At 45.9% G+C, this 27,914-nt stretch overlaps 1 protein-coding gene across 4 annotated transcripts in view; it reads right to left on the bottom strand.

Moving 5' to 3' along the window:
- The window catches only part of NCOA6 (nuclear receptor coactivator 6), a 410,255-nt gene that overhangs the window by 186,566 nt on the left and 195,775 nt on the right, over positions 1–27,914 (bottom strand). For all 4 annotated transcript variants that reach the window (XM_078652166.1, XM_078652165.1, XM_078652167.1 and 1 more), the window contains exons 5-7: positions 25,048–25,170; positions 21,054–21,179; positions 10,635–11,849 (exon numbers count right to left, since the gene is read on the bottom strand). In XM_078652166.1, coding sequence (XP_078508292.1) covers positions 10,635–11,849; positions 21,054–21,179; positions 25,048–25,170 — 1,464 coding nt within the window. The remainder of the gene's footprint in view (positions 1–10,634; positions 11,850–21,053; positions 21,180–25,047; positions 25,171–27,914) is intronic.

The following is a 27,914-nucleotide window of genomic DNA, read 5'->3' as shown; positions in this document are numbered from 1 at the left end:
AACAATATTGTGATGATGTCACTTGAACCATACAGTGCCTACTGATCACTCTCACATCATTTCTCCTGTGTTTTGAATCGCACTTCGCAAAGTGGAGACAAGAATAGTGCAGAGAATATAAATAGATCCAGTGCAACAACCTAAATGTGAATCTTCTTATTAAGTCTTTAAATTTCCTTCAGAACAGGGAGAAGTGTAGGATTGGTAAGGTATCTGCAGGAAGTTAGAGTATCCACAACAAAGATTGTTAATGAAGCAAATTAACTTTTTCTTCTGATGATTACCTTTACCTGCAGACTCCTCGCCATCTAAGAGAATCCCAAGCAATACTCCCCGAAGGAGGTAGGTCTGAAGAAAACATTTAAATGAGGAAATCCCTAAGGACGGAACAAGCACAGTGGCCATTCTCCTCCGCTCCAAATCCAGACAATCGTGTTCTGTGAAGGTATGCAGGGAAGCACCCATCTTCACTTTAATATTTCTGCCATTGGTACACCTTTAGTGAAGGCCGCACTGGAGGACTTTACCCTGGTGAAATGAGAACGAATTACCTCAGGTGGTTGTTTCTTAGACAGATGTTGATGCACGAGATAATTAATTGGGAGAGTGTTCTCTTTTGAACAGCCTTGCCGTTCGTGTCGCCTGTGTAGCCAATAAAGAGCTGGTTTTCAGGTTCGATTGCCTTTGTGGCACTAATATAGTAGCTTACTACACACCTGGACTTCAGCCCATGCAACTACTCCTTCTCCTTCGTAGGGTGCAGCAGAGGACGTAAAGTGGGAAGGGTGACAAACTGCCCAAGATGGAATGGAGACACCACTTTAGGTAGGAAAGATGCATTAGTTTTCAATTTGAGCTGATGTGGAAAGAAGCATAATAAATGTGGACAACCACTCAACTGTTATGCAGATTTGCAGAGTGCACTATAACCCGGAAATGTATCCTGGCTCTAAAGTCAGATCAGAGCTCCTGGCCGAAAAAGTGGAATGATATACAGAACGTCCTGAATCCTCTGAGAAGGAGGGAAAGCCTGGAAGAAGTTCGTATCTAGTGCAGCCACTATGAATATGAAGAAGTAGAAGGGCCCAGGTCGGACTTCTGCACATTGATCAAAAACCACATATTAAATAGCAATGAGGCTGTCATTTGTAGCGAGCCAGCTTTGAGCACCTACTCTTCCAAATATGGGAACACTGCGAAACCAAACATCTTGAAATGTGCCGCTACCTCAGTCATCACTTTAGTGAAGCCTCGAGGTGTTAAATTCAATCTGTATGGAAGGACCACAAATTAGTAATGAGTAGAAAACACCATAAAGGAGCGTTAGGAGAATGGTGGGGGGTTGCTACTTTAAGTGTAGAATAAGCTCAGTTTTTACAATCTGTAGGACCCAATGGTCCAAAGTAATGGCCTGCAAGACTTATAGAAAAGAGGATGTATGTCCTTCCACCAGCATCTCATGCTCTATCAAAGTGCCTCCCCTATTGAGGCGGGGGTACGTGGAGTAGCAGGAAAGGGAAGAAGGCCCAATTGGTCAGAGGCCTCCCTTGTACCTCTGTAACAGATGAGGAGGTCCTGTTACTGCTGACCGTCAGGTTGGTTGAGTCTGTACGGAAAGCCTCTGCCAAAGGCTTTGGGTCTCTGAAAGAAGCAAAAATACTATTGTCAACTGAAGCCCCAGTGATCTAGTCACGGCTCAACCATCCTTGAAGCGTTCAAGCGCTGCATCTGCCAAAAGCCACTCCTCGTTAAATGGCATATCCATCGAAGTATTCTGCATATCTACAACCCGGAAGAGTGAAGTCAGGAAAGCTTTTTGAGACTAAACAGATGCCACCGGATAGGCCAACTAGCAGGGTACTTCTGTTGGGTAACGCCTTATCTGTTGGAGACACTCACTAGCCGCAGATTCCTTACCTCAGAATTATCCCCGAGAGTTTGACTGGAACCGGATATTTTCGTGAGCAATATCCCCGCATGTCGGTAGATTGCGTTGTTCAGCTTCGCATGGCATCGTTCTTGTTTGAAGTGACACGTGCCTGTCCTGTATAAGAGCCCCCCAACTTACCAACATCAGTATCTTTTCATGACTTTCCATGCCAGAACGCGGAGCCACAAATATCACTGACCACTGATTTGGAAAACTAGGGTCCTGAATGGGAAGATCCCTGTCTGTAGAAATTGGTTCGCAGAGTTGGTTGGTAAGGAATCTGCAGATAGAGTCTCTAGCAGATAAGGCGATACCGAAGGTAAGTAACTTGTTCATCTGATAGAGACTTCTAGACGCAGATTCCTTAACTTACATTAGATACACAAGCGATTCCTCCCTGGATGAGGGTCTGCGAAACGGATTTACACTAGAATCTCCTGCAGGACCAACCGACCAAAGTGCCCACCTCAACGGAGCTGACTGCCTAGGCAGTAGTGCTTTGTGAATATATCTAGAGAAGCCCACGCTGCTGCCTGGTGTTGTCAACACTGAAAGTGATGTGTGCAGTGCCTATAAAGGAGTCACCCCAGTGCGCTGAAGTCTGTTTCCATTAGCAACTTTCCATGCCAGGAGCACTGAGCCATGAACAACACGGACTACTGGTGAACAAACCTAAGGCCCTGAAAGGGGTACATCCCTGTCCCTAGAATTCCGTTCACAGAGCACGGAGGATGGGTGGGTTGGTAGGGAATCTGTGGCTAGATACAGTCATCTGATAGAGACTTCTAGCCGCAGATTCATTTTCTTAGAATAGATACTGAAGCAATACCTCCCAGGAGGTGAGTCGACGAAACTGATTTACGAAACTGATTTACATTAGAACGATAGTGCCCATCCCAAAGGGCCTAACTGGCCAGGCTGAGTGAATTTATCTAGAGAAGCCAACGCTGCTGCCTGGCAGATATCCAGGACTGGAACTCTGCATGCTAACACAGCGGTTGCAGCCTTTACTCCGATGGAATGAGCACGCAAACCCTCAGGGGGTTGCTTCTTGGCCAATGCATAGTAGAGTACGATCCATCTGGAGATGGTCCGCTTCTGCACGTCCTCTCTCTTCTTCGTACCGACATACCGGACAAAGAGTTGGTCGTCCACCCGGTACTCTCTCATGTGGTCAAGATAGAACGGCAATGCTCTTTTTGGGTCCAGTCGAAGTCACTCCTCTTCTAGAGAGGGATGTGGCGGAGATTTAAAAGTAGGGAGGGTGGGGGCGTATCCAAGCGCCGAAGAAGGTGGACGCATGATAGAGTGGCCCTGTGAGTCTCTAACACATACCACCGATTAATCCTGACACAAATCATAACTGCATCACAGCCCCGCAAGCTGAAGCCCGAGATACACTAGTGGAGTGATTTCCAAGCCAGCGCTCCAATCCGTGGCTTGAATTTTGAGAAGAAGAAGAAATGCAGCCTAGGACGGATCAGAAGGCACGGGCTTGATTATCGGCCTGGGACATGGGGAGGCTGTAACTGAACGTGGACTAGAAGGGGATGCGCAGAGAGACTGGCACCACCATCAACATGGACCGCAGCAACCGCACTGCAGCCCGGAGGTGAGCGCATCGGTGAAAAGGAGGCACACTCAGGACAAAGAACGTAAACAGGCTGAAACGATTGTCGGAAAGTGTGGAGGGCCGCCATCTTGATCTCGGCGGCCTCCCGGCACAGTAAGCAGTAGTTTCCAGGTACATGAGCAGCTAAACCGGCCCAAACAATCAAACTGACCTGTTTGAAAATCTAAAGAGTGGCATGAAATATTAGCAGTGGAGTGATCCACCGAGGCCATAGAGTCATCGTCCAATGAAGGATCGGGGACGGGGGAAATAAAAGGAGACCAGACTCAGTATTGGTTGGGAATTCCCCTTGCATCTCAGTAGCCTCCCCCAGCTCCCAAGGACAAAGTAACAAGCCACAGGAGGTCAGACCATAAAAGAAATGGATGCAGTCATAAAAAACCAGCAGGTACCTCTGACTAGGGTGTGGCCCTGGACTTACAGATGGTACAGGAGAAGTCACAAGAATACCCACCAGCCCTCTAACAACAGGAATCGCCTTGGTTCAGGACAACCAATCAAACAATGGAGGCTTAAGAGCGTGGAGAGAGACCGTTCGAACAGAGGGGTAAACCATGAACAGTCCCCGTGGGAAATCAGAAAGGCCGAGCGGGGTGAGTGACTACCGCGCCCCGAGGTCAGGGAGCGGAAAGTACCCAGGAGGCCCAGAGTTGAAAAACTGAGAACGACCACCCCTACCTCGCTACATACCTATCTACCATACCTACACCAGCAAACATGTCCTGGGCAAGACGCAACAAATCGATAGATACTATGCAAAAAAATGCAGATGCGGAAACGACGGCCAACACAGATATGGCGGCGAAAACCAGACCAGAAGGGGGGGAACCCTACACTAAAGGAAATCATGGACCCTATTATGGAGGGTACGGACCTTACATGAAAGGAGATTGTGACAAAGTTAAAACCATGGAAGCAGTCGCCTCCGACCACCACAATTCAAAACTGATGCAACAACAAATTAAAGACCTACAAGCTTCCAGGCAAATAATGGAAATAAAACTGGACGCCTACGAAGGTAGGTCACGTTGCAATAACGTCAGAATCCTCGGGGTCCCCGAGCAAGCGAAGGGGCCTGCAGCTGACCTCTTCGTTGATGAACTCATTACCAAGCATCTACAGCCGAATTGCCTCTCCAATTTCTTTCCAATTGAGAGAGCACATAGGGTCTCAGGAGGTAGACCAAAACCAGGGGCTCTCACCCCCCCGAGACTACGTTTGGCTAGACTTTTTAATTTCCGAGACAGAGACATTGCATTGCAAACGGCTCGTACTAGCCCACCGGCCAAATATGAAAACATGGTCATAACCTTTTTTCTCGATTTTACGGTCAATGTCCAGATGCAGAGTCGTTCTTTTCTGGGAATCAAGAGAGAACTCAAGAGATAGAGGGTTGAAATATTCGATGTTGATCCCAGCAAAATTGTGACGTGAAGCTGAGGGAAAAGTCTGTTATTTTGATCCCCCGGAATTGGCGCAGGAATGGCTAGGCAGGTGGAGGCCTGTGAAAGGGAACAATGTCAGGCAATGGAGGGAGAAACCTTCCAAAAAACAAACAGGTCTGGAGGATAGTGCAACACAGTTAACCAACATCGACAATCCGGTGGGATGAAGACGACGTCACGGCATTGAATTGAACTAATATGCAGGGGCATCGATAAAGACACTTGAGGGAACTCCTAAATAGTGTCCTCACTGAACGGCAAAGGCTAGAGACCGGCAAAGTGACAATCTTTCATAATGTTTGAAGTAATGGGTCTGGAATGTATGTAGCATCATGCTACGGTGGTGGGTAAAAGACAAAACAGTTGGCCCCCCTACCTTTCTTAAATTAGTTTTGGGATAGGCCGACAGGCACACTGCATAGTTTGGACATGGCTAGTTTTAAGCCCAGTTTGCAGGGAAGCAGGGAGGGGGGAGTTTGGTTGCAATTATGCAAGTAGTTTAGTGGTAGTCATGTCAGAAATGTGAAGTTGTGCAGAGATTGATGCGAAATACCTGCATGCCCTTATCCAATCCATTTTAACATCAGAATACTAGATGAGGGGCTCCAGCACTGCAGGGGAGGATAAGCCACTGGGGGAAACCAGCTTCAACACAGATGGGTCAACCAGTAGAAAACGGAATTCGGTTACTATCGTGGAACGTTAATGGCCTAGGGGGGAAACTTAAGAGAGGGATCGTACTTCAATTCATAAAACGACATTCCCCTGACGTGGTATTATTACAAGAAACCCATCTAATCAGTAACACATGTAAGGCGCTGACCAGGTGGTGATACAAACTAGTGGCGCACTCCGGATGTACTACCGTATCTAGAGGGGTTGGGAACCTGATGAGAAGGACTTTCCCCATGCCAATAGATCACACCTGGACTGACACTCAGGGAAGATACACAGCAACATCGGGTAGTTGGGAAGGCCAGGCACTCACAATAGCTTCTATGTACGTCCCCCCAAAGCCTGCCAACACTAGCATTTAAGGATCTAGGGAACTTATTACTAACTTTCTCAGAGGGGCAACTCCCGATAGGAGATTTTACTGCTGTAGTGTCAGAACGGCTTGACTGACATCCCCCCCCTCGAGACACATGACTGCCTTTCCCAGACTTCCTGGGAGCAATGGGAATGGTAGACGTATGGCGAGTCCGCCACTCCAATGAGACACAGTTCACATTCCATTCGGGAGCTTACAACAGGGGCATTTCGGCCCACTTCCCAACATGGGCCTGGGTGAGAACCAGTGAACAACAGGTGGGGAGAATAACCCCAATCAACCCTCTGCACCTTAAAAACCCTGCAGTCAAGAAAAAGGTCTTGCATGAAATACAGCTTCATTTTCAAGAAAACGAAGGATTAGTAGAGTCTGCCCAGATGCTTTGTGAAGCTTTCAAGACAATGGTGAGGGGTTATGCTATTGTCTCAATAGCAGGGACCCGAAAAGAGAAACTGGCAAAACTAGTTAAGCTGGAGGGAGATATTCTACATCTGGAGGGTAGGATGAAAGATGACATCTCGGGTGAGATTAAACACAGGTTAGATATGAAAAAGAAAGAACATCACGATCTGGTAACAGACGCTGCAAAAGCACTCCACAGAGCTACTCTCAGTAGAATATATGAGCTCGGGACAAAGCAGGGAAACTACTGGCATGGCTGGATAAGCGAGACCAAGCGAATAGACTTGTCACTGAACTCACTGTAGAAACTGAGAAAACACTGAAGGACACACAGCCAATAGCTGATGAGTTCTCCCAGCACTTTACGCAAAAATACAAATCTACCAGCACCGTCCCAGAATGGGAAACTCAGGCCGTGTTGACAGACATGCCTCACAACCGAAGACTCAAAAATGTTAGATAGTGATCTCATGAATAAAGAGGTGGCCCATGTCAATAGGGTGCCTGCAATCCAGAAAACGGATGGGGCCCAACGGACTCCCAATAGAGTTTTACAAATTAGCACCAAGCAAAATTGCACCTTACCTCAAAGCCATGTATTTAGAGAGTCGCAAAATAGGCAGTCCATAAAGCAGGCTGGCCTAACAACAAATGCTCCCGTACCGTCCCTCTCACTGCTCAATGCTAAGGCCAAGATCCTAGCAAAGCTACTGGCCATACGTTTGATACAGGTAATAACACAATTAGTGCACCCTGATCAATCAGGCTTTATGTCGGAACGAAACATGTCTTTAAATCACAGTTGATTACGTGGACTACTAGGGGGAGTGGAAACACTAGGGGGAGTTGCAGTGGTGATGTCCCTAGATGCCACCTTGGCATTCGACACAATTGAATCGCCCTATTTGTTTGCTGTCCCTAGAAAGATGGGATTTGGGCCCAAATTCATGGGCTGGATCAAACTTCTATACACTAACCCGTTAGCACAAGTAGTAGTAAATAACAAAAAATCCCTAGTCTTTGGTCTCTTAAGAGGAACAAGGCAGGGATGCCCGCTGTCACTGTTGCTCTTTGCGTTGATGTTAGAGCCACTGGCATTGTGGATACGTAACAACCCACTGATCGAGGGACTGAGATGGTCAGAGGGGTGGGAGGACCTCATCTCCCTCTATGCAGTCGACATACTGCTGTACTTGGCATATCCCACTTCATCAATACACAGAGTCCTTAATATATTCGCAAGCTTTGGGAAATACACGGGCTATTCAATCAACAGGGCGAAATCAGTAATCCTTGCTCTGAGGGGAGAATTTCCACCTCTACCCAAGTGGTATGAGATAGCGAGAGCACCAGAGGATTCAACAAAATGTTATAATCATAATCTCCTACCCCCGTTACAGCGCCTGAAAATGAAGAGTGACGTGCGGCATTGGAAAACACTTCCGCTGTCATTACTGGGCCAAGCGGCATTTAAAATGATGTCCCTGCCACATTTCTTGTATGTGTTACATAATTCACCAAACCCAATTCCAACCCCCTACTTCAAGGAAATGAAAAGCAAGCACAGAGAACTCTTTTGGGTAGGGAAACCGCCCCACATAGCAACCCAAAAACAGGTGAAGGGATACACGATGGGGGCATAGGACTCCCTGATTTTATAAAGTACTATTGATTTGTTGCGTCTTGCCCAGGACATGTTTGCTGGTGTAGGTATGGTAGATAGGTATGTAGCGAGGTAATATGAACTAGCTGAAACGGAGAGGTATCGATATTTACTGGTGCGACACGCCCGACACGTACTCATCCCCAGGAGGGAGGTTCCTCCAGAATCCTCACCACTAGGAGATAGAATTCTCCATTTCCTTGACCTACCAAAAACTAGTCAACAATATGCCTGACCCCCTCTTGCAGCGCCGCAGCAATTGGGAAAACAATATTGCGGAGTTGAAGGAGGAAGACTGGCTGGAGGCCCTGGCCTCCGCCCTACCCAAAAGAGGTAACAATCACTTCAAGGCTAAGGTTGATACAACTTAAAATACTACACAGAACATATCTCTCAGGACCTGCTCCTGTTAAAAAGGGTTACAGGGAAGATTACGCGTGTAGGAGGCAGTGTAACCAGGAGAGTAAATTTATTCACATACTCTGGGACTGTATTTATGTTCAATGATATTGGACGGGGTGCTGCACTGTATGGAAGAAGTATTGGGAACAAAGATGGTACCAGAGATTAAACGGTGCCTCCTAAACATCTGGGAGCCTACAGATTTAAGCAATACAGATAAAATCCCTCTTGGGTAGTGAGCAGCATGATAGGTAGGAGAAGCAAAATAAGTAAAGTAAGACACGATGTGATGTGGTGAAGCAATGTTTATTGAATATGTGTCAATCTCTGTATGCATCTAAATGGATAATGATGGTACTACAATATACTTTGTCATCAATAAAAATAATTATAATTAAAAAGTAGGGAGGGCGATGGACTGGCCTACATGAAAGGGAGTGATGACCTTTGGCAGAAAAGAAGCTCTAGTTCGTAGAACCAGCTTGTCTGGGTAGATGTTCAAGTATGGAGGCTTGGATAACAAAGACTGAAGCTCACAGACCCTCCGGGCAGATGTTATTGCCACTAGGAAAGCTGTTTTGATGGTAAGTAGCCGGAGAGCACAGTTGTGCAAGGGCTCAAAGGGAGTGCACATCAGGAACTTCAGGACTAGATTAAGGTCCCACTGAGGCATGGTGAAAGGGGAAGGAGAAAACATACGTTGCAAACCTTTCAAGAACCTATGTACAATAGGGGATGTGTAAGGGTTGGCTGGTCATGCCACCGCAGAAAGGCTGATATAGCAGAAAAGTAGCCCTTTAAGGTGCCCAGAGCAGAGCCTTGCAGGGCAAGGTGAAGAATAAATAGAAGAACCTGAGGAAGGGGAGCAGAAAGGGGCGGGGGTTCCACCGTTTTTTCTGCACACCATGCCACAAATCTGGCCCAATGGCAGGCGGATACGGTTGAGGGCCGCCTGGCTACCAAGATAACAGTGCAGACTTCGGGTGGAAGGTCCAAAGCTGCCCACATTTGCTGCTCAAACACCATGCACCACGGCTAGGTATTAAAAGGTTGGGTGGAGAAACCTCCCCGGCTGCTGCAACAAAAGATCGGCCCTAAGGGGCAGTCTGATCAGAGGACTGATGACCTGCTCAATAGCTCAGGATACCAAACCGTCATGGGGCCTCTAACTTCCCACTAAATAGCGACCCAGATGACATGGAGGAAGACCCGTTGCTTGCTCATGCTATGCCCTTTCTTCTAATGCAGTCGATCGTCCATCCACGGTTTCTCCCTCGCAAGTGATATACTACTGCGGATGCTTTAAGGAAGAAGACTTTCTGCATTTTAGTACCCCCCATTAGGATTACATAATTTCAGCCTTTCTACCAACAACAACCGAGGATCAGAAGACGGCAAGTTCAAATGTCGCAAAATCCGCAGGATTGGGCGTTGTTACCTCTGAACTCGAGAGAAAGCCGATGGGACTGACAAAGGAAAACCACCTCATTGAAGAGCCCGGCTACGGACATTGAGAGGAAGACTCTGCCATGAGAGACGTCAGGAATCAGAGCTCCGACCCCGGGAGAGAGGACAACAGATTTCTCAAGCGGGAAAAGTACTGTCTGTCTTGGCTAAAACAATGTCATACTTTCAAATGCACGTTTGTGCATCATTTTGTCTGGCTTATCTTCAACTTAGAGTGAAATCAATGTGAATTAATTTCTGAAGTTATAGTACACATAGAGATCTACAGCAGTCTTGGGATTCTCTGGCAATACCTTAAAAAGCAGAAATACAATTAAAGCACATCACAATAGAATTTCGACATGCACAACCTCAATTTTGTGAATCAGCCATACATATCCTGAACTTATGCTATTTTATTAATAAATCTTTATGCTGTTGTTTTCCTTTCAATATCAATGAGAATATTAAAATTTAGGATATACAAGATTTACACAAGTATATTATTTTGACTTAATCATTTTAGAGTCGATTACTTGGTCTACATGTTTTGAATTTGGGTAAAGGACTTTGGTTTGATGAGGAAATGCATATAAATGTTTAGCCAACAGTGTTCAATGAGTGAGTCTACTAGATATACATATTACTTAGTGGTTTCCTACCTCCAACGCCTGCATGCATATTCTGTGTCCCCTGGTTTTGCTGCTGCTGTTGTTGTTGTTGTTGTTGTTGCTGCTGTTGTTGCTGTTGTTGTTGTTGTTGCTGTTGTTGTTGCTGCTGTTGTTGTTGCTGCTGTTGTTGTTGCTGCTGTTGTTGTTGCTGCTGTTGCTGTTGCTGCATCACCATAAAGTTGGGGGGCAAGTTTCCCTGCTGAACTAAGGTATTTCGACCAGGCGAGTTAACAGACTGCTGAAACCCTTGGGTGAGTGACACATTCTGGGATGGCCTTTGCCCCATAAGCTGCTGCGGTTGATTAACCGTTGGAGAAGATACAGGGGATCCCTGCTGGAAGGTGGAAGGGGATGAGACAGGAGACTTATTTGTCAAATGGGACTGCTGATGTGGTGTTGAAGCACGTGCTGTTCCTGTCTGAAGAGCCTTGAGGTGAGGAGCAGTAAATTGGGCTGCATTGCTCATCTGGGAGAAGTTAGAGTGAGAAGCTTGTTGGCTTCCAAATGGATATGGAGGCGGAGGATGGGATGGGGTCTGAACCGTTGCCAAGGATGGTCTTGTCTGATACTGTGGCTGCTGCATCTGCTGCTGCTGCATCTGCTGCTGCTGCATCTGCTGCTGCTGCATCTGCTGCTGTTGCATCTGCTGCTGTTGCATCTGCTGCTGTTGCATCTGCTGCTGTTGCATCTGTTGCTGATGAAGCTGCTGCTGATGAAGCTGCTGCTGTTGTTGTTGCTGCATCTGCTGCTGCTGTTGTTGCTGCATCTGCTGCTGCTGTTGTTGCTGCATTTGCTGCTGCATCTGCTGTTGTTGCTGCATTTGCTGCTGCATTTGCAGTTGCTGCTGCATTGGTCCAGTTATTGTGGCCTTTTTCCAACCCTGGCTTGATGTAATTTGAGCCAGATTTCCTTGGGCAGGAGGAGGTTGGAGGGCCCCAGAAGGGAGCTGGTTCCACCCTGCAGGCACTGGAACTGTAGTTGGTGCAGAAAATGAAGGACGTACACCCTGAGGTTGCTGCTGTGGCTGCTGCTGCTGTTGGGGTAGTCGTGGCTGTAGTTGTTGCTGATGAAGCTGTTGGAAGGTGCCAGGGTTGATTTGCCTGGTAGTGGGCATGGACAGTGTGGGACGAAGTTGTGGAGTCAAAGATCCAGAAGACTGATTTGGTGGTTGGACCGCTAGACCAGCCAGTAGAGGATCAGTTGTATCTGTTTAATGGAGAAAAGAAATCTATATTTAGAGTAGGTAGGTTGGTTTCTCGAGCAGTCTCTAGCAACTGATTTATCAGAGTACAATGTCCCAGCCAAAGCAGGGGATAAAAGTATAAAGAACTATGGCAAAGTGTTAGGAACTTTGAACCACTGCAAGAAACCAGGAAGTTTCTGGTATGTTACAGACAGACCAATATAATGTGCACATAGGGAAATGTGAAAAATGCACTATCTTGCTTAACAACATCCCTCTTCCAACACTATGGTCCCTTAACTAGACAAATATGAGTGGAAAGTGAATCAATGCTGCTCAATATTGAATATGCTACTTACCAGTATGCATCTGTTCTTGGCATGTAGGGCTGCTAACATTCATATCTTGTGCATAGATCGCCGCCTAGTGTTGGGTCCGGATGATTGCCCATTGTTGTCCTGGAAGAGTCTTCGAAGTATCACGAGATAGGTTGCTCCTCCCCTGGACTACAGTGCGCATGGGCATCGACTCCATCCCCAGATTGTTTTTAGCCATTGCGGCAAAGATGGAGTATGACAGTGCTAAAGATGTCCATGCTAATGATTGAATGCAAGAAGCAATCTGCAGCTGCTACAGGCGCCGGGGAGGAGGGTGGGCGATATGAATGTTAGCAGCCCTACATGCCAAGAACAGATGCATACTGGTAAGTAGCATATTCAGTTCGAGGCATGTGGGCTGCTAAATTCATATATTGTGCATAGAATACAAAGCAGTCCCTCCATTAACGGCGGCCGCCCGTGCCAGCTGCAGAAGTCTGAAATAGAGTTTTGAGAACAGCTTGTCCTACAGCTGCCTGCTGTTTGGAATGCACGTCTACGCAGTAATGTTTGGTAAACGTGTGTGGTGTGGACCACGTGGCTGCTCTGCAAATGTCTTCTAAAGGAATGTTTCCTAGGAATGCCATGGAGGCTCCTAACTTGCGTGTGGAGTGTGCTCTGGGTGGGATCGATAAAGTGCGTTTAGCTTTTTGATAGCAAATCTGAATACATTTAACGATCCACCTGGCTATTCCCGCTTTGGAAATGGGGTTGCCCTTGTGCTGAGCGGAAAAGGCAACGAATAGTTGTTGTGTTTTTCTAAATGGTTGTGTTCTGTCAATATAGTACATCAACGCCCTTTTAACGTCCAAGGTATGGAGCATTCTTTCCGCTACCGTCTCTGGATTTGGAAAGAATGCGGGCAGTTCAATTGACTGATTGACGTGAAATTGCGACACCACCTTTGGAAGGAACTTGGGGTTAGTGCGGAGCACCACCCTGTTGGAATGAACCTGAATAAATGGCTCTTGTATAGTGAGCGCCTGTAGCTCACTAACACGTCTGAGAGACGTGATGGCAATGAGGAAAGCCACTTTCCATGTCAGGAATTGAATCTCACATGAATGTAGAGGCTCAAAGGGTGGACCCATCAACCTAGTGAGGACCACGTTGAGATTCCAAATTGGAGCGGGTGGGGTTCTGGGAGGAATGACCCGCTTCAGCCCTTCTAGAAAAGCTTTAATGCAGGCACCCTGAAAACAGAGAGGTGCTGCCTGTTCTGAAGATAAGCTGCTATGGCTGACAAGTGTATTCGGATGGAAGCGTACGCTAAATTGCATTTGTAAAGATGTAACAAGTAGCAAATGATGTTGGGAATGGATGCATCTAGCGGATTTATGTCATGCTCTGTACAGTAGATGACAAAACGCTTCCATTTCGCTGCATAGCAAGCTCGGGTAGTGGGTTTCCTTGCCTCTCTGATGATGTCCATACATTCAGGAGGCAGATTAAGGTAGCCAAACTCTAGGACTTCAGGAGCCAGATCGCCAGATTGAGCTGTTGCGGATCTGGGTGCTGAATGTCGCCATGGTTCTGCGTCAAGAGCCTGGGCGTGAGGTGCAGTCGTTGATGCGGTACCACGGAGAGTTCTAGAAACGTGGTGTACCATGGTTGGCGTGCCCACGTTGGAGCAACCAGGATGAGCGTCAGCGAGTGTTGCTTTAGTTTTCTTGCCACCAGCGGAATGAGAGGTGCTGGGGGAAAAGCGTATGCAAATCTGCCTGACCAGTTCATCCATATCGCATTGCCTTGCGACTGTGGGTGAGGGAACCTGGCGGCAAAGCTTTGGCATTTTGTGTTTTCCTTTGTGGCAAACAGGTCTATCTCTGGATGACCCCACTGCTGGAAGTACGGGCGGAGTACAGATGGATGTACCTCCCACTCGTGCATTTGATGGCTGTACCTGCTGAGCAGATCCGCCATCTGGTTGTCCTTGCCCAGAAGGTGTTCCGCCATGAGGAAGATGTTCCTCTGAATGGCCCACTTCCACATGCTCTGAGCCAGATGAGACAGCTGTGGAGAGTGCGTACCCCCCTGCTTCTGGATGTAGTACATGGCCGTCATGTTGTCCGTCCGGATCAGCACGACCTTGTTGCACAAATGTACTTTGAAGGACTTTAACGCCATAAAGATCGCCATCAACTCCAGGCAGTTGATGTGCATCTTCCTTTGCTGTGTCGTCCATAGTCCCTGCACCGTGTAGTGGAGCACGTGAGCCCCCCAACCCTGGAGAGAGGCGTCCGTCGTGAGGATGATGTGTGGTACAGGCTCTTGGAACGGTCGGCCTTTGCAAAGGTTGTGTGGAGTCCACCAATGCAGAGAGTTGTATGCCCGACCGGTTACCAACACTAGGTCTTTCAACTGTCCATGAGCCTGCGTCCACTGATGTGCTAGACATTCCTGGAGCGGACGCATATGCAGTCTCGCATGCGGGACTATGAAGATGCAGGAGGCCATCATGCCTATCAACTGCATGAACACTCTCGCTGGGAGTGAGTGTTGGGGTCTGAACCTCTGGATTAGCGACTGGATGTTGTCGATCCTCGCCGGGTTTGGCTGTGCTGTGGCAGCCAGAGTATTGATGGTCGCGCCCAGATACTGCCGCACGTGGGCAGGTTGGAGGTTCGACTTTGGATAGTTTAAGGAGAACCCCAGACTGGGAAGGAGGTGAATAGTGTGGGACATGTCTGCGGCGCACTGTTGTTCCGACTTGGCTTGAACGAGCCAGTCGTCCAGGTAAGGGTAGACATGTATGTTCTGTCTTCTGAGGTGCGCCGCCACTGTCGCCAAACACTTCGTGAACACTCTGGGGGCAGTGGTCACTCCGAAGGGTAGGACCTTGAACTGGTAATGCCTGTTCTGTATGGTAAACCTGAGGTACTTTCTGTGGGATGGGTGGAGTGGTATGTGAAAGTAAGCATCCTTGAGGTCCAAGGTTGCGAGGAAGTCCCCCTTGTTTAAAAGTGGAAGAACCTGTTGTAGCGTTAACATGTGAAAATGTTCCGAGAGTATGTATAGATTGAGGGGGCGCAGGTCCAGAATGGGTCTGAGTGAGCCGTCCTTCTTTGGTATTAAGAAGTACAGGGAATAAACCCCTGTGCCTTCCTCCTCTTGTGGCACGAGCTCTATTGCTCCTTTTTGCAGCATTACGAGAACTTCCTGCTGCAACAAGTGCAAGTGCTCTGCTGACATAGGACGTTGTTTAGGGGGTATGTTGGGGGGAGTGGACGTTAACTCCAAACAATACCCGAACTGGATAAGCTTCCTTACCCACCTGTCTGTGGTGATGTTTCTCCAGACTGGCAGGAACTGTTGGAGTCTTCCCCCGACAGGTGACGGATGGTCGGGGGGCAGTGACAGGGAGTCACTGTTTGGTGGCAGCAGAGGAACGGGAAGTAGTGTTGCCTCTGCCTCTGCCCTTGGCGCTGTTCCCTCTGTAACCACCTCTATTCTGCTTGGGGTAAGAGGCCTGGGCGCCTCCTCTATGGAAACTTGTCTTCTGTGCCAAGTGTCCTCTGGCAACACCCCTTGTACCTGAGCGACGAAAATTGTTGCCCCTGTATTGCTGAGACTGAAGTGCACCCATGGACTTAGCCGTCTCAGTGTCTTTTTTAATTTTCTCAAGGGTGGTGTCAACCTCCGGGCCAAACAGTCTGTCCGGATTGACAGGTTGGTTGAGGATAGTTGTTTGGATCTCGGGCTTGAACCCCGAGATGCGGAGCCAAGCTTGACGCCTTAACATAACACTAGTGTTCACCGGCCTTGCTGCCGTATCTGCAACGTCAAGCGCACATTTAATAGCAGCATTAGAAATGAGCTTGCCCTCTTGGATTAACATTTCAGCTCCTTCTTTGAACTTGTCTGGAAGGTGTTGCAGAAGCTGTTCCAAGGTGTCATAATGCGCCCTATCATATCTAGCCAACAGGGCTTGTGTATTGGATATGCGCCATATGTTTGCAGCCTGTGCTGCCACCCTTTTGCCCCCTGCCTCCAGCACTTTTGACTCTTTGTCCGGGGGAGGAGCTTCACCCGTTGTCTGTGAATTCGCCCTCTTGCGGGCATTGGAGACGACCAAAGAGTCTAGAGGCAACTGGCCTCGTATATAAGCAGGGTCCCCAGGTGCCGGTCTGTATTTCTTCTCTATACGTGGGTTGACCACCCGTGCCCTGGTGGGTTCCTTGAAAATGTCATTGGCATGTTTGAGAACCCCTTTAAGCATTGGCAGTGTTTTGACAGTCTTTTCCGATGCAGAGAATGTATCAAACAAAAAGTCAACCTCCACAGGGTCGGCATGCATCTCCACCTTGTGATTCGCAGCCGCCCGTTCAATTAAGGCATTAAATGCCGCCGAGTCTTCAGTAGGAGAAGTTTTTATTCCATAAAGCTGTGGGTCACTAACCACCTGTTGGTCACCCTGGTCACCAGTGTCTATCCATGAGTCCTGCTGTTCATCAGGGTCATTATTGGCCGGGAAGGTATACTCATCATCCTGTTCATTCCCATCCCCATCTGAGTAGGTGGGTGAAGGCGTCGGACTCCTCCCAGGCTGTTGAGGAATGGGTTCCACAAGCTCTGGAGTATCTGGTGCAGGCCTTTTCTTTTTTAGAGGAATTACATAGAAGTCCACTGGCTGGGATGTAATTTTCCTTTTGTAGAGCAGTAATTTGCCCGTGTCGGCGTCGATAAAATGCTCCGCATTGTCGTCCTGAGAAGGTGGTTGAGCAGAGCTTCCAGCACGCTGAGTCTGCCGCAGCCCCTCCGAGTCATCGGGCACCGTACGAGGTGCGAAAGCCTTCGGCGTTACCTTTGGCGGCAGAGTATAGAGGATTGGCTTCGAAGTCTTCTTCAGCGGGACAGCCACCGTTGGTACCGAGGACTTTTTCGGTTCCGACGCCTTGTCCCGTATCCTCTTCAGGGAGTCCGCGACCTGCTTAGTAAAAGAAGCGGACGGCTTCGTCGATCCGACCAAGGCCTTCGATCCACCACCAGGTGAGGATTTGAGCGTTGCCGACTTCTGTTGGGGCACGGATGCACCCTCGACAGCAAGGGTCCGCTCCCCTGTCTTGGCCTTAGGCGTTGACGCCGCCGGCTTCGGATCGGCAGTTCTTCCCCTTTGCGTCGTGGTTTCAGAGGTAGGCATGGCAGGTTTGGGTGAAGGTTTCTCGACAGTCTTCTTCGATGTCGACTCCACCACCTTGCTCGACACATGCTCGACGACTTTCTTGGAGCCGGCCTCCTTGGCCCCTTTGGGTGCCTTTTCATTGTCGACTGCCTTTTTAGGCTTGGAAGCCTCCGAAGACGACGGTTTTGAAGCCGTGTCTGCCGTCTTCGGTTTCGATGGTGCGTCGGCCATCTTAGAAGAAGTCGAAGCCGATGGTTTCGGTTTCGTTTTCTGTAACGGAGGCTCTGCTGAAATGTCTGTAGACGTCCGAGAAGGCGGGGCCGAGGACTTAGGTGGAGGGTCGTGGGTAAGGCCGAGTGGCGATCCCGTGACCTGAGCCTTAGTTATGGTGCGGACGGGGCATAGCTCTTCCTCCGAGCTATCTTCCGCGGCCCCATAAACTTCCTCGTCGTCCCCTACCTCCTCGAAGTATTCGTCTAGGTCCAGGCCCTCCACGGCCTCTCCGTAGTCGGGCTCGACCTCTGCCGATGGAGGCGATATCTGAAGCTGAAGCTCTTGCTCGTCTGCTTCGGGGTCGTTGAAGATGTCCACTGGTGCCGATCGCTGGGCCTCAAGGCGCGCCACGCGCCGAATCTTGAGCGTCTTCTTTGACCTGAACTTCGAACAGGCCATACAGTCGGCCTCGTTGTGGTCCAGCGACAGGCACTTGTTGCATACAGGATGCACGTCGATGTGTGGGTACTTCGAACCGCACACGGGACACTTTTTGAACGGACTTCGTTCCATTGTAGTTTCGTCGGGGTCTTGCTGCGTCAAAGGGCCTCGATGACCGAAGAGTCACACGACTCCCCAGAAACCCGACTCGAAGAGTTGGAGTATACACGAGAACCGTACGCCAACAATACCGACGAGGTTAGAAAGCCTTTTGGCCTTCAGAGAACTGTTTTTTATCGATTCCGACAGGAGACGTCGAATTCACATCCGAACCCAATGGCGGAAAAAAACAATCTGGGGATGGAGTCGATGCCCATGCGCACTGTAGTGCAGGGGAGGAGCCACCTATTTCGTGATACTTCGAAGACTCTTCCAGGACAACAATGTGCAATCATCCGGACCCAACACTAGGCGGCGATCTATGCACAAGATATGAATTTAGCAGCCCACATGCCTCGAACACACAGTGTACTAATCAGTCCTTTTTATTCTGTACTGGAAATACCAAAGTGGTTGAACGTTAACATGGACAACACTGTAGCATCCATTTTGCTGCAACTCAAAACTCTGAACCCATATTGCAAACTAATTTCTGATATGTATCAATTATAACCAACAGATTTATATAAACAGCATGTCAGACAAGCCATTCTGGGATTGGCTAAGGAGTAATGCATGTTAGGAATAATGAGTATGAGACAATTAGCACCGTGTGAAATGGAGATATTGAATATGATGACCAATGAAGCACCGGGCCACCACCTTTTTTTAAAATTAAAAAAAGGAAGTAGAGGAGATACCCAATGCTGGGAATGGTAGGCAGAGGCCTATTGTTATGGGTGGTGTTAATTAACTGCATAAAAGATTAACACGGAAAGGAAGACAATTAGACATATGATTATGTGAAGGAGTATCCAAAGGATGCAATAAGAGAAAAACCACGGGTAATCGAAGGTTACAGGTAAAACAACCTTAGATAAAGAGAAATGTGGTATTAGGAAAGCATCAGGACAAGCAGAGAAGGGTTGCATCCCCATGCCCCCAGGCTGATGTAGTAGATTGTCACACTAAATGACATGTCTAAGGCATGTACCTCCTTCATACCTTAACCAATCCTTAAAGACAATGATCTATACTGAACTGCACCGCTTTGATACCAGTATACATTTAGTGTACTAAGCTCCCTCTTCCTCAAAGTAAATGAAATAGACCTAAAAAAACTGGCTATTTGCCAGGACAAAAAGATGCTTGTCTGAAATAAATGATCAAATAAATTAGGGACATCATAAAAGACATTAGTATTAGATAACATCTTAGGGTTCACGGCCAAGCTCTAAAGTAGGCCTCCTGCCTCTAAGCTACTCCGTTACTTTAGTGGATTCAACTGAAGGTTCTTCAGATTGTGCAGCTTTATGCTCCACAGGGATAAAGGAAGAGACCTCTTCTATCAGGACCACAGATGGATAAGGAATGTCCCTTCTGTAAAGAGATCCAGACCACTTGCATTTTTAAATCAAAGGTCAGAATTGGAGTAGCATGAAGAAAGCAGATTATCTGCCTTGGGGTCTTCATAGTCTGTGTGATTATAATTTCCATCAGGAAGGGTTATGGCTTCGGAAACAGATCAGAGTAACTACTTCATCTTGGTGGGTCCCATTGCTCTAGGGAAAAGCTGTTCTTCAAGGCATGTTCAGGCCTTCTCCTATTCCATCAGGATAATTTCAGCCACTTTGGAGGGTAGCACCAGTAGCGTCTCGGGCATGGCACCGAGACCAGCACTGGTGGCAATGTCATAGATGATGTCATAGTCTGAGACTTTTTTGTAGCTGCTGAGGCCAAAGCCTTTAGGGTCGATGAGTCGGGAGTTGTCTGGGTCAGAAATGCTGTAGTCAACAAGCAAAGTGTGGGACCACCTTTGGGGAGCAACCCAAAGGGTACCAGAGCCACCTTAAAAATGCCCAATATGGCTTGGCATAAGGAATCGAGCTGTGCATTTTCGACAGTAGGAACAGGAAATTCCAGCTCAATCTTTCATAGCTATGGAACTGGCTCAAGGGCGTGAAGAAGCCTGGCATCGGAGAACAGAGCCATGATTCTAAACGGTACTGTAAAGAGAGAATTTTCCTCAGGGACTAAGCAGATTTTTCCTTCATATGGTGCTTTTTAGGACACCATTCCCTCTCAGGAAACTTACCTGGAGAGGTAGAGATGTGTTTGGTTTGTTTCTGTAAGCTTTGGCCAAAAATAACTTCCAAGACACCACATGCAAATGTCCTAAGATCCAATAAAGACAGTTGCTTGCAGTGCTTAACATCAAGGTTTGAAATCCAACACTGTCGGAAAAGACATATGATCTAGTTGATCTCAAAGCTGAGAAAACATTTGTCAGTCAGGCACCGAGGGGGAGCTCAGGACTATGCTGCTGAGGTGCAGAATGCAGAAACTGATTAAAGCACACAGGCTGACACGTATTATCCACCAAGGACATCATGGCTGGAAGGTGGCACAGTGGCCACAAGACACCACCTGATTAGCTGACACCTGGGAAATATTGTTAAGGTGAGCAATCTGCAGAAAGATGTATCCATCTGAATAGCCTTTTTCTTGGGTGATCTCATTCGGCTCATCACATAAACCTGTAATAAGGATCCTACTTTGATATCTTGTGACAAATCTAGGAACTGGAATTAGAAACGGACTCAAAGACTGGTACATTTCAAAAAAACTTACAAGACAACAGTATTTGAGAACACCCTCAAATGATGGGGAAACTCTGAATTCTTGTCAATAAACGGAAGCTGATCATATGGCCGTCTGAAGCTGATCCTATGGCCGTCTGGCAGTACCTTAATGCACCAGACGCTTGATATTGAGTGATGCAAATTTAGCTGCAGCATGGTCACAACTGCAGGCTTCTGAACCCTGGAACGTAGTGTAATGCACAAATAATACAACGAGACCTACTACCATCAGAAGTGCATTTTCTAGCATGAAACATTTAATTTTCACTCTACCTGATTGTGACGGAGGACGCGGAGTTCGCAAAGGAAACTCTGCACTGGTTCCGCTCACTATATTAGAGGGTGCCACATTCCCACTCTGCGACATTGATGCTCCTGGATTGTTCATCCGAATTAGACCTGTTTTATATACATACACAATCAGTCCTTGAATAGCAATCATTTGAAGTTAACAAACAAGCTAAACATCAATTACATGGTTGATATTCAACATCAAAAGAAACAATCACTTACTAGTATCAGTTTTATTTTATGTGCAGTTATAGGCACCCACCAAATAAAACAGCCCTTAAAATGAGACCATTTGTTCCTGAATACTTGTTTTATGCAGAGCACTGAAACCTTTACATTGAGGGTAGCAAATGCGAAAAAAACTGCTGGATGCCCACCCTCCTCTTGGAAAGATGTTCCTACTCTGACTATAATAACTAACACATGAAAGTATCAGGTGTCTGCAAGGAGAACAAGAATAAGAATGTGAAACACTGACGATTACTTCTTTTTTTGTAGAACACTCCTGGATAACAAAGATTTAAGGGAAGAGTAATAAAGGTCCTGAAACAGCTGGTGCTTGCGTCTGATCCAAGAGGAATTACTTCAACTGTGTGAGCAGGTTAATGCCTCAAAGTTATTGTGGTGGCCCTCCTAATGCAACATTCCCTAAATCAGATGCCATTTTCCTAAACCCGCAGCGGTCGATATTTGAAAAAAGTCTTCATCAAATCAAGAATGCGACAACTGTAGCTTGATACTTTAGATTTGCATGGATCTGGAAATATTGTTACTCACCCAATGGCTACTTCCTTTATATCTAAGGCACAGATAATGCGTATCTAATGAAAAAAGTGTCCAAACATCAAACATATATTTGCATCCAGTCCTCTGAGGGACGTGCTGGAAAACGAGAAGCTGAGATAATGAGAAGCTGAGATAATGAGAAGCTAAGATAATAATTTTCCAATGAAGCTCTACAAAACAGCGAGAAGACTTTGCAATGTCTAAATATGAGGCCAATAGCAGATGTAAGAAGTTCCAGTGCTCTAAAGAGCTACTCTTTCCTTCAGCGCTTGGAGAGGTACACTCAAACACACTGCAGCTATCCGTAGTACGAGTAAAACACAGTAAACACATGCAAACCAAAGAACAGTCCTACTTAACCATTTTTCAAGCACAGATAGCACGATGATGTATTGATAATCTCTCTGCTGAACAGAATTCGGGAGAACACTAAGCAGCAAATTATTTCAGAGAGAAAAAATCCTTTAAAGGGAATTGTCTCACAAGACTAAAAAGGTGGAAGTCAACAACATTGTGAGGAAGAAAGTAGCTGCTGGGCAATACAAAACGCAGCAAAACATTGAAAGGATATCAAAAGAGAATCAAATATAGTATAGTAAGGGGTCAGTCTTCTGAGAACCACTTGATCAGCATGTTGTCAAGTATCAAACGTAAAATAAATAGTTGGCACATAGTATGGTGGACCTTTGCCTCGCAGAGCTGCACAACCTCCTTTTTGACGATACAGTGCCATTTAAAAAACATTTATGGGGTTTTAATTACAAAGATTGGCTCTGGTATAAATAAACATGCAGAAAGTGTCGTAAGAAGTGTTTGAGGGCCCAGATTACCAGCAAGGAAGGAACCTTAAGGCATGTGAATCTAAGAAAACTGAAGACCGAGAAAACGGCATCTCGGCGTTTCTTTGTCAGGTGCAACCTTCACTCTGCATATTATGAAAACCTCCTCCAGAACGGGAAGGTATTGTTGGCAGCTACCCTTTCTAATGATTAAAGTATACATGCTTACTCAATCATTGAAGGATTGAATAATCTATGAACAGAACGTCAGCAAATGATCTTGAATATCCATGTTAGTTGTTTTCAATGAGGAACAGATCATTTCTGAACATATATATTATAAACAAAATGTGGAGCTCTTCATTGTCTTTCTACATAAAGCATTTATGGTTAGGTTGTCAGAATCATATTAAAAATATTTGACAACGATAAAGTGGCCTATAAGTTAGAAATTCAAAATACAGATGCAATCTAGAGGGGTGGGCAGAGTAAACTGGGAATACAGATCTAGCTCTGTACTAGAACACCACACTCCAGTTCGCTATGCTGGTTGCAGAGACCCCATGTTATAGCGGGTTCCAATCACTGATTAGCAGAACCTTTTAGGCATTCGAGGATTGTAGTGAACAACGAAGAACCCACTGTAAACCAATTTTGCAATTAGTGAGGGATTCCCAGTCCCTTGAGACAAGAGTGCCCTGACTGACGGTACAACCTATAGAGACTCTGAGCTGAAGCTACTTTTGGCAGGAGAAAGCAAGTCATGGAATACTAATGAAGTGTGGTTGTTGGCCACAGCCTATCCAGATCGCAAGGAGACAGCAATTGGGTCCTAACAGATTGCTGACACAAGGAGATGTGCTTGGATGTGGGAAGAAACGGACCCACTTGCAGTGGGATTTCGATGTTTATGTAGACATGCCCGCTACACCAACCTCTACCAGTGGGGACCAGGTTTCTATTTCGCACATACATGAGGTATCCATAGGTTTTCTCACTGGTCTGAAGACAAGAGTTTGCTGGTGGTTGACATGGCGCAGAAACAGAACATGGTGAGAAGCTGCCTCTTCCTTCAAGCCACAAGCAAAGGCCTCAAGGAATCAGTGGAGGAATGACAGTTGGCCAGAGTGGAGAAAATGCTTCTGAAATCTATTTGCTTGGTGTATACCAGGGGCAGGCTCTCAAAGCTATTGAATCGAAGAGTATAGTGTATTGGGAGTCGAGTAGAGAATGGGTTGAGTAAGAGAAATGCATCAGGCTCCTTGATCAAATAATGCATGTGACAATACTTTTCAAAGGTTGTCCAACTTCCAACTTGAGCATAGAGGATATGAGGTCAGAGAAAAAAACTGTCCGAGAGATTCTTGAAAAACAGGAGGAATTCAGAATAGAGACTGCAGTGCACACATTCACGTTAGTCCACTGGCCCAGAAATGTTATTAAGGGTGGCTGTGAAGAAGGAAATTGAGAGGTATGCTGTACAATATATCCATACATTTCCTAATCTGAGTCTGCAGAATTTGACTGTCTTGGACATCCGAAAGGAATACTATCTTAAACATCCCATTAAGCATGGAGTATCTGGTGAACATGAAGGTGACAAATCATGGAATACTCCTTTTGGCCCCTGAAATACAGGCCAGAGCTTTCCCTGAGGAAATAAAATACACTGGGTTTGGCTTATAATGTTATCACAGGAGTATTAAGATTTTTTTTTAGGTTGTACAGGTACGGGGCCTGAAGAGGTGGGGTTTTTGCCATCATAAAGGGACATTTGGTAGTTAAAAAGCTTAATAATTATGAATCAACTGAATTTTCCTATGTTAGCGATTTCTCTCGTCACTATGCTAGGTTTCCTTTACACCATGTCCTGTTTCTTCTGGGTGGGCATTTACATGTTTCCTTAAGCACAGAACATAGATAAAAGCTCCCGCTCTGTGATTCAATGTTGTTTTTGACACATTTATACTGCTTGATCGATTTGCAGAGCAGCACACAAACTGTTTGCCTGCTGTTTTGTAAATAAAATGATATTTGGGAAAAAAGCATAACAAACCCAACTGATAGAACAATTGTTTCTCCATTTAAGAAAATCAACAGTAAGCATACATAAAAATTGTTATTAACAATAAAAATATACTTGCATGAAAGGGTAAATTAGTATAAAGCTTTTTGGAAGAAACTTCTAGTGCTTGTGATTACATAATGCCCAAAATAATATGAAGCATAAAAACCAAGTACAATAACAAGTGGAACCTCCTGTTCTGCGCTGGGATAATCCTGGGCTAGAGTATTCTCTATATTAAAAAGTTTAAAGGAATTAAGTACTCTGTAGTGTTCTGATTGAGAGACAACTACATTAAAGGTCTCACAATGCATTTAGCATCCTACTGAAGGAACTTTCAACGCACCTGTGCCACTCTGCATGGGGAAGCCAGACTCTATTCTTGCCGAATTGCTTGCGCCCACTGGTCCATTAAGCCGGACATCTTGAACTCTGTTCTGGGCTAAAGCCAGGTTAATTGCCCCTTCACCTGAAAAGGATAAAATGCAGTTCAAGTAACTGGTCACGGTCTAAATAGTCGTACTATCACCTCAAACAATCATTTAAGGACAGTGCACAACATACAATTGCTCGGTCTCACCTAGCAGACAGCAAACTCTGTCTAACTATGAAAGGCCTTTTGTGGGTGGACCAAAACCTTACAGCCCGTCTATTGCTCATCATTGGCTGGCATTATTGGCACTCTTTTCTTATTTCTTATTCAATGGCTTCCCTCGATCATCATGTCTGAGATCCTCCTTGGAGCATACATTCTTTATCTTTCAGTTGCTGGGGTCACTTGCATTCTTCCACTCTTACAAGTGTGACAATTCAGACTATTCCAGACTACTCAAACTTATAATAATAGAGTGGTGACAGGTATTATACATTTATAAGGTATATTAAATTATTAAACACTGTTGTTGTGCTCATCTCAAACTTAGGCAGAGAGTGCCACCATGTGGTGGACTGTCATACATAAATTTATTTGTTTCAGAACTCGCTAGGGGTCCACATTGGAAGTGCAAAAATACAAATGTAAACATACATTTACACAGTCAAAGTTACAACAACAATATAAAAGGAACGATCTTAAAAAGGGGTGGTGTGCAAAGTGCAAGTAGGGAATATAAAAAGACGTGATTTTAATTTGCTGCATGAATCCAGAAAACTTCACAATACACTTAAAGAGTGTGAATACTAACATACATTTACGCAAACATAATTGCAAGTAACAGTGACAAAACAAGGGATTAACACACATTTATGAAGCATTTAAAAAAGTTTAAAAAAATTAAACCATTTCTTGGGAGAGAGGGGGGCAAATAAACATTGACAAGCCTCTACCACCGATTGTACATTATATGTTAAAAAGATCAATCTTAGAAAGTGGTGACCTGCAGAGTGCAAATAAGGACACAAAAAGACCACATTACTTAAATCTTGTACATGTATAGAGCAAATGCACAAAGTCTCTCTTCCTTCGGCACGCCTTCCCATATTCCTGTGATCACAAGCAGAGTGAGTAAATTTAGCCTTAAAAGCAAAATAGGTCTGCACATTCCATAGGGAAGAATCCAGATAAGGTAAGGCTGAGACTTTTTCCATATACAATTTTACTAAACAACCATATTTCTCACGTGTTTTTTTTTTTAAAGGATTTTGGCAGTGGAAGATACCCAATTTGAACAATCGCAAACATTTCATTCGTTTTTAAAAAGAAAGAAAAAAATGCACTTTTCTCTCTCTAGAGGTCGTTAATTGTGGACCTTAAATGCGGCTCTAATTGACCCCTTTTGACTTCTGAGCAGATAGTTCTCCCACCTCAAAACTGCCAATGCAGCGAGCACAACAGCGGAAGGTAGCCCAAACTCAATTCGAAGAGCATTAGGGGAACCAGAGAATTCAAATCACAAATTTGTAGCTAAATACGCCCCTCCAATGATCGAAAGAGGCCCAGTGCTTCATGTCCATCACTTCACAGGCACAACTTAATGTTTCCTACATTCTGGCCTTGGAAACCAACAGAAAATGTGCAAAGTGCCCTTCTCCGCAGCTTTTATGTAATCTGTTAATAGCAGAAGTTTGGGAGAGAGCCTCACTTGTACAATAGTTTATATGATCTCTATCATAACAATTGCCGGAGAAAATGTGGCCCATAAAAGGGTAAAATTGCACCTTTTCCATGTTATCACTCCCCAAAAAACCATTTAACATTCTGTCCGATTCTAGCACCCTTCTTTCAAAAAGTCAAGACTTTACTTTCTGAAATGTTTACTTTTTTTAATTTTAATTTTCAAAACCTTTATTGACAAATTCGGATTAGTTAAATACACTTTTACATCAAATCAGAGCAGCATTCACAGCAAGTTTGTGCAGAATATCATGAACATAATGAAAAGACAAACAAAAAATAAAGCGTTGTTCCGTACATAACCGCTTTGGCACCACGCATAGCTAAAGGCAGTGGAAATAACACTGTAGGGGGAGAAGCAGGCACGGCAGAAGGGGGGGGGGGGTCTGAAATGTTTACTTTAAAAACGTGCTCCAAATCATATTCTTCCATGGCAACGAGGTGTCTTTGGTGTACAGTATCCACCAGATAAAGCGTTAACGAAGGTAAGTAACTTGTTCTTCTGATGTATACTTCTGCCTGTTAATTGCTCACCTTATGAATAGACTCCCAAAGCCATACCTCTCCTGGAGGAGGGTGTCCACCTGACTAGACCAAAATATCTTGCTACAGAACGAGCAAAATGGCCATCCATCCTTACCTCCGAGTCAAAGCAGTAATGCTTTGCAAAGGTGTGGAGGGAGGCCCAAGTTGCTGCTTTACAGACATCAAGAACAGGAACACCTCTAGCCAAAGCAGAAGAAGTAGACTTAGCTCTGGTGGAATGAGCTCTAATACCTTCAGGAGGGTCCTTCTTGGGCAAGGTGTTGCAAATCTTGATGCACAAGATAATCCACCTGGAGAGAGTCCTCTTGTGCACAGCCTTACCTTTCATCTTCCCAACATAGCCCACAAAGAGCTGATCGTCCAGCCTCAGATCTCTTGTCCGATCCAAGTAAAAGCGGACAGCTCTCTTAGGGTCCACACGATGCAGTCTCTCCTCCTCCTTGGAAGGGTGAGGGTGAAGATAAAAGGTGGGTAAAGTAATGGACTGTCCCATATGAAAAGGGGTAACAACCTTGAGAAGAAAAACAGCCCTGGTCCTTAGAACAAACTTATCA

This window comes from Lissotriton helveticus, chromosome 7 (assembly GCF_964261635.1).
Source record: "Lissotriton helveticus chromosome 7, aLisHel1.1, whole genome shotgun sequence".
Taxonomy (NCBI): Eukaryota; Metazoa; Chordata; class Amphibia; order Caudata; family Salamandridae; genus Lissotriton; species Lissotriton helveticus.
This window is presented reverse-complemented; position numbering and strand designations above follow the sequence as displayed.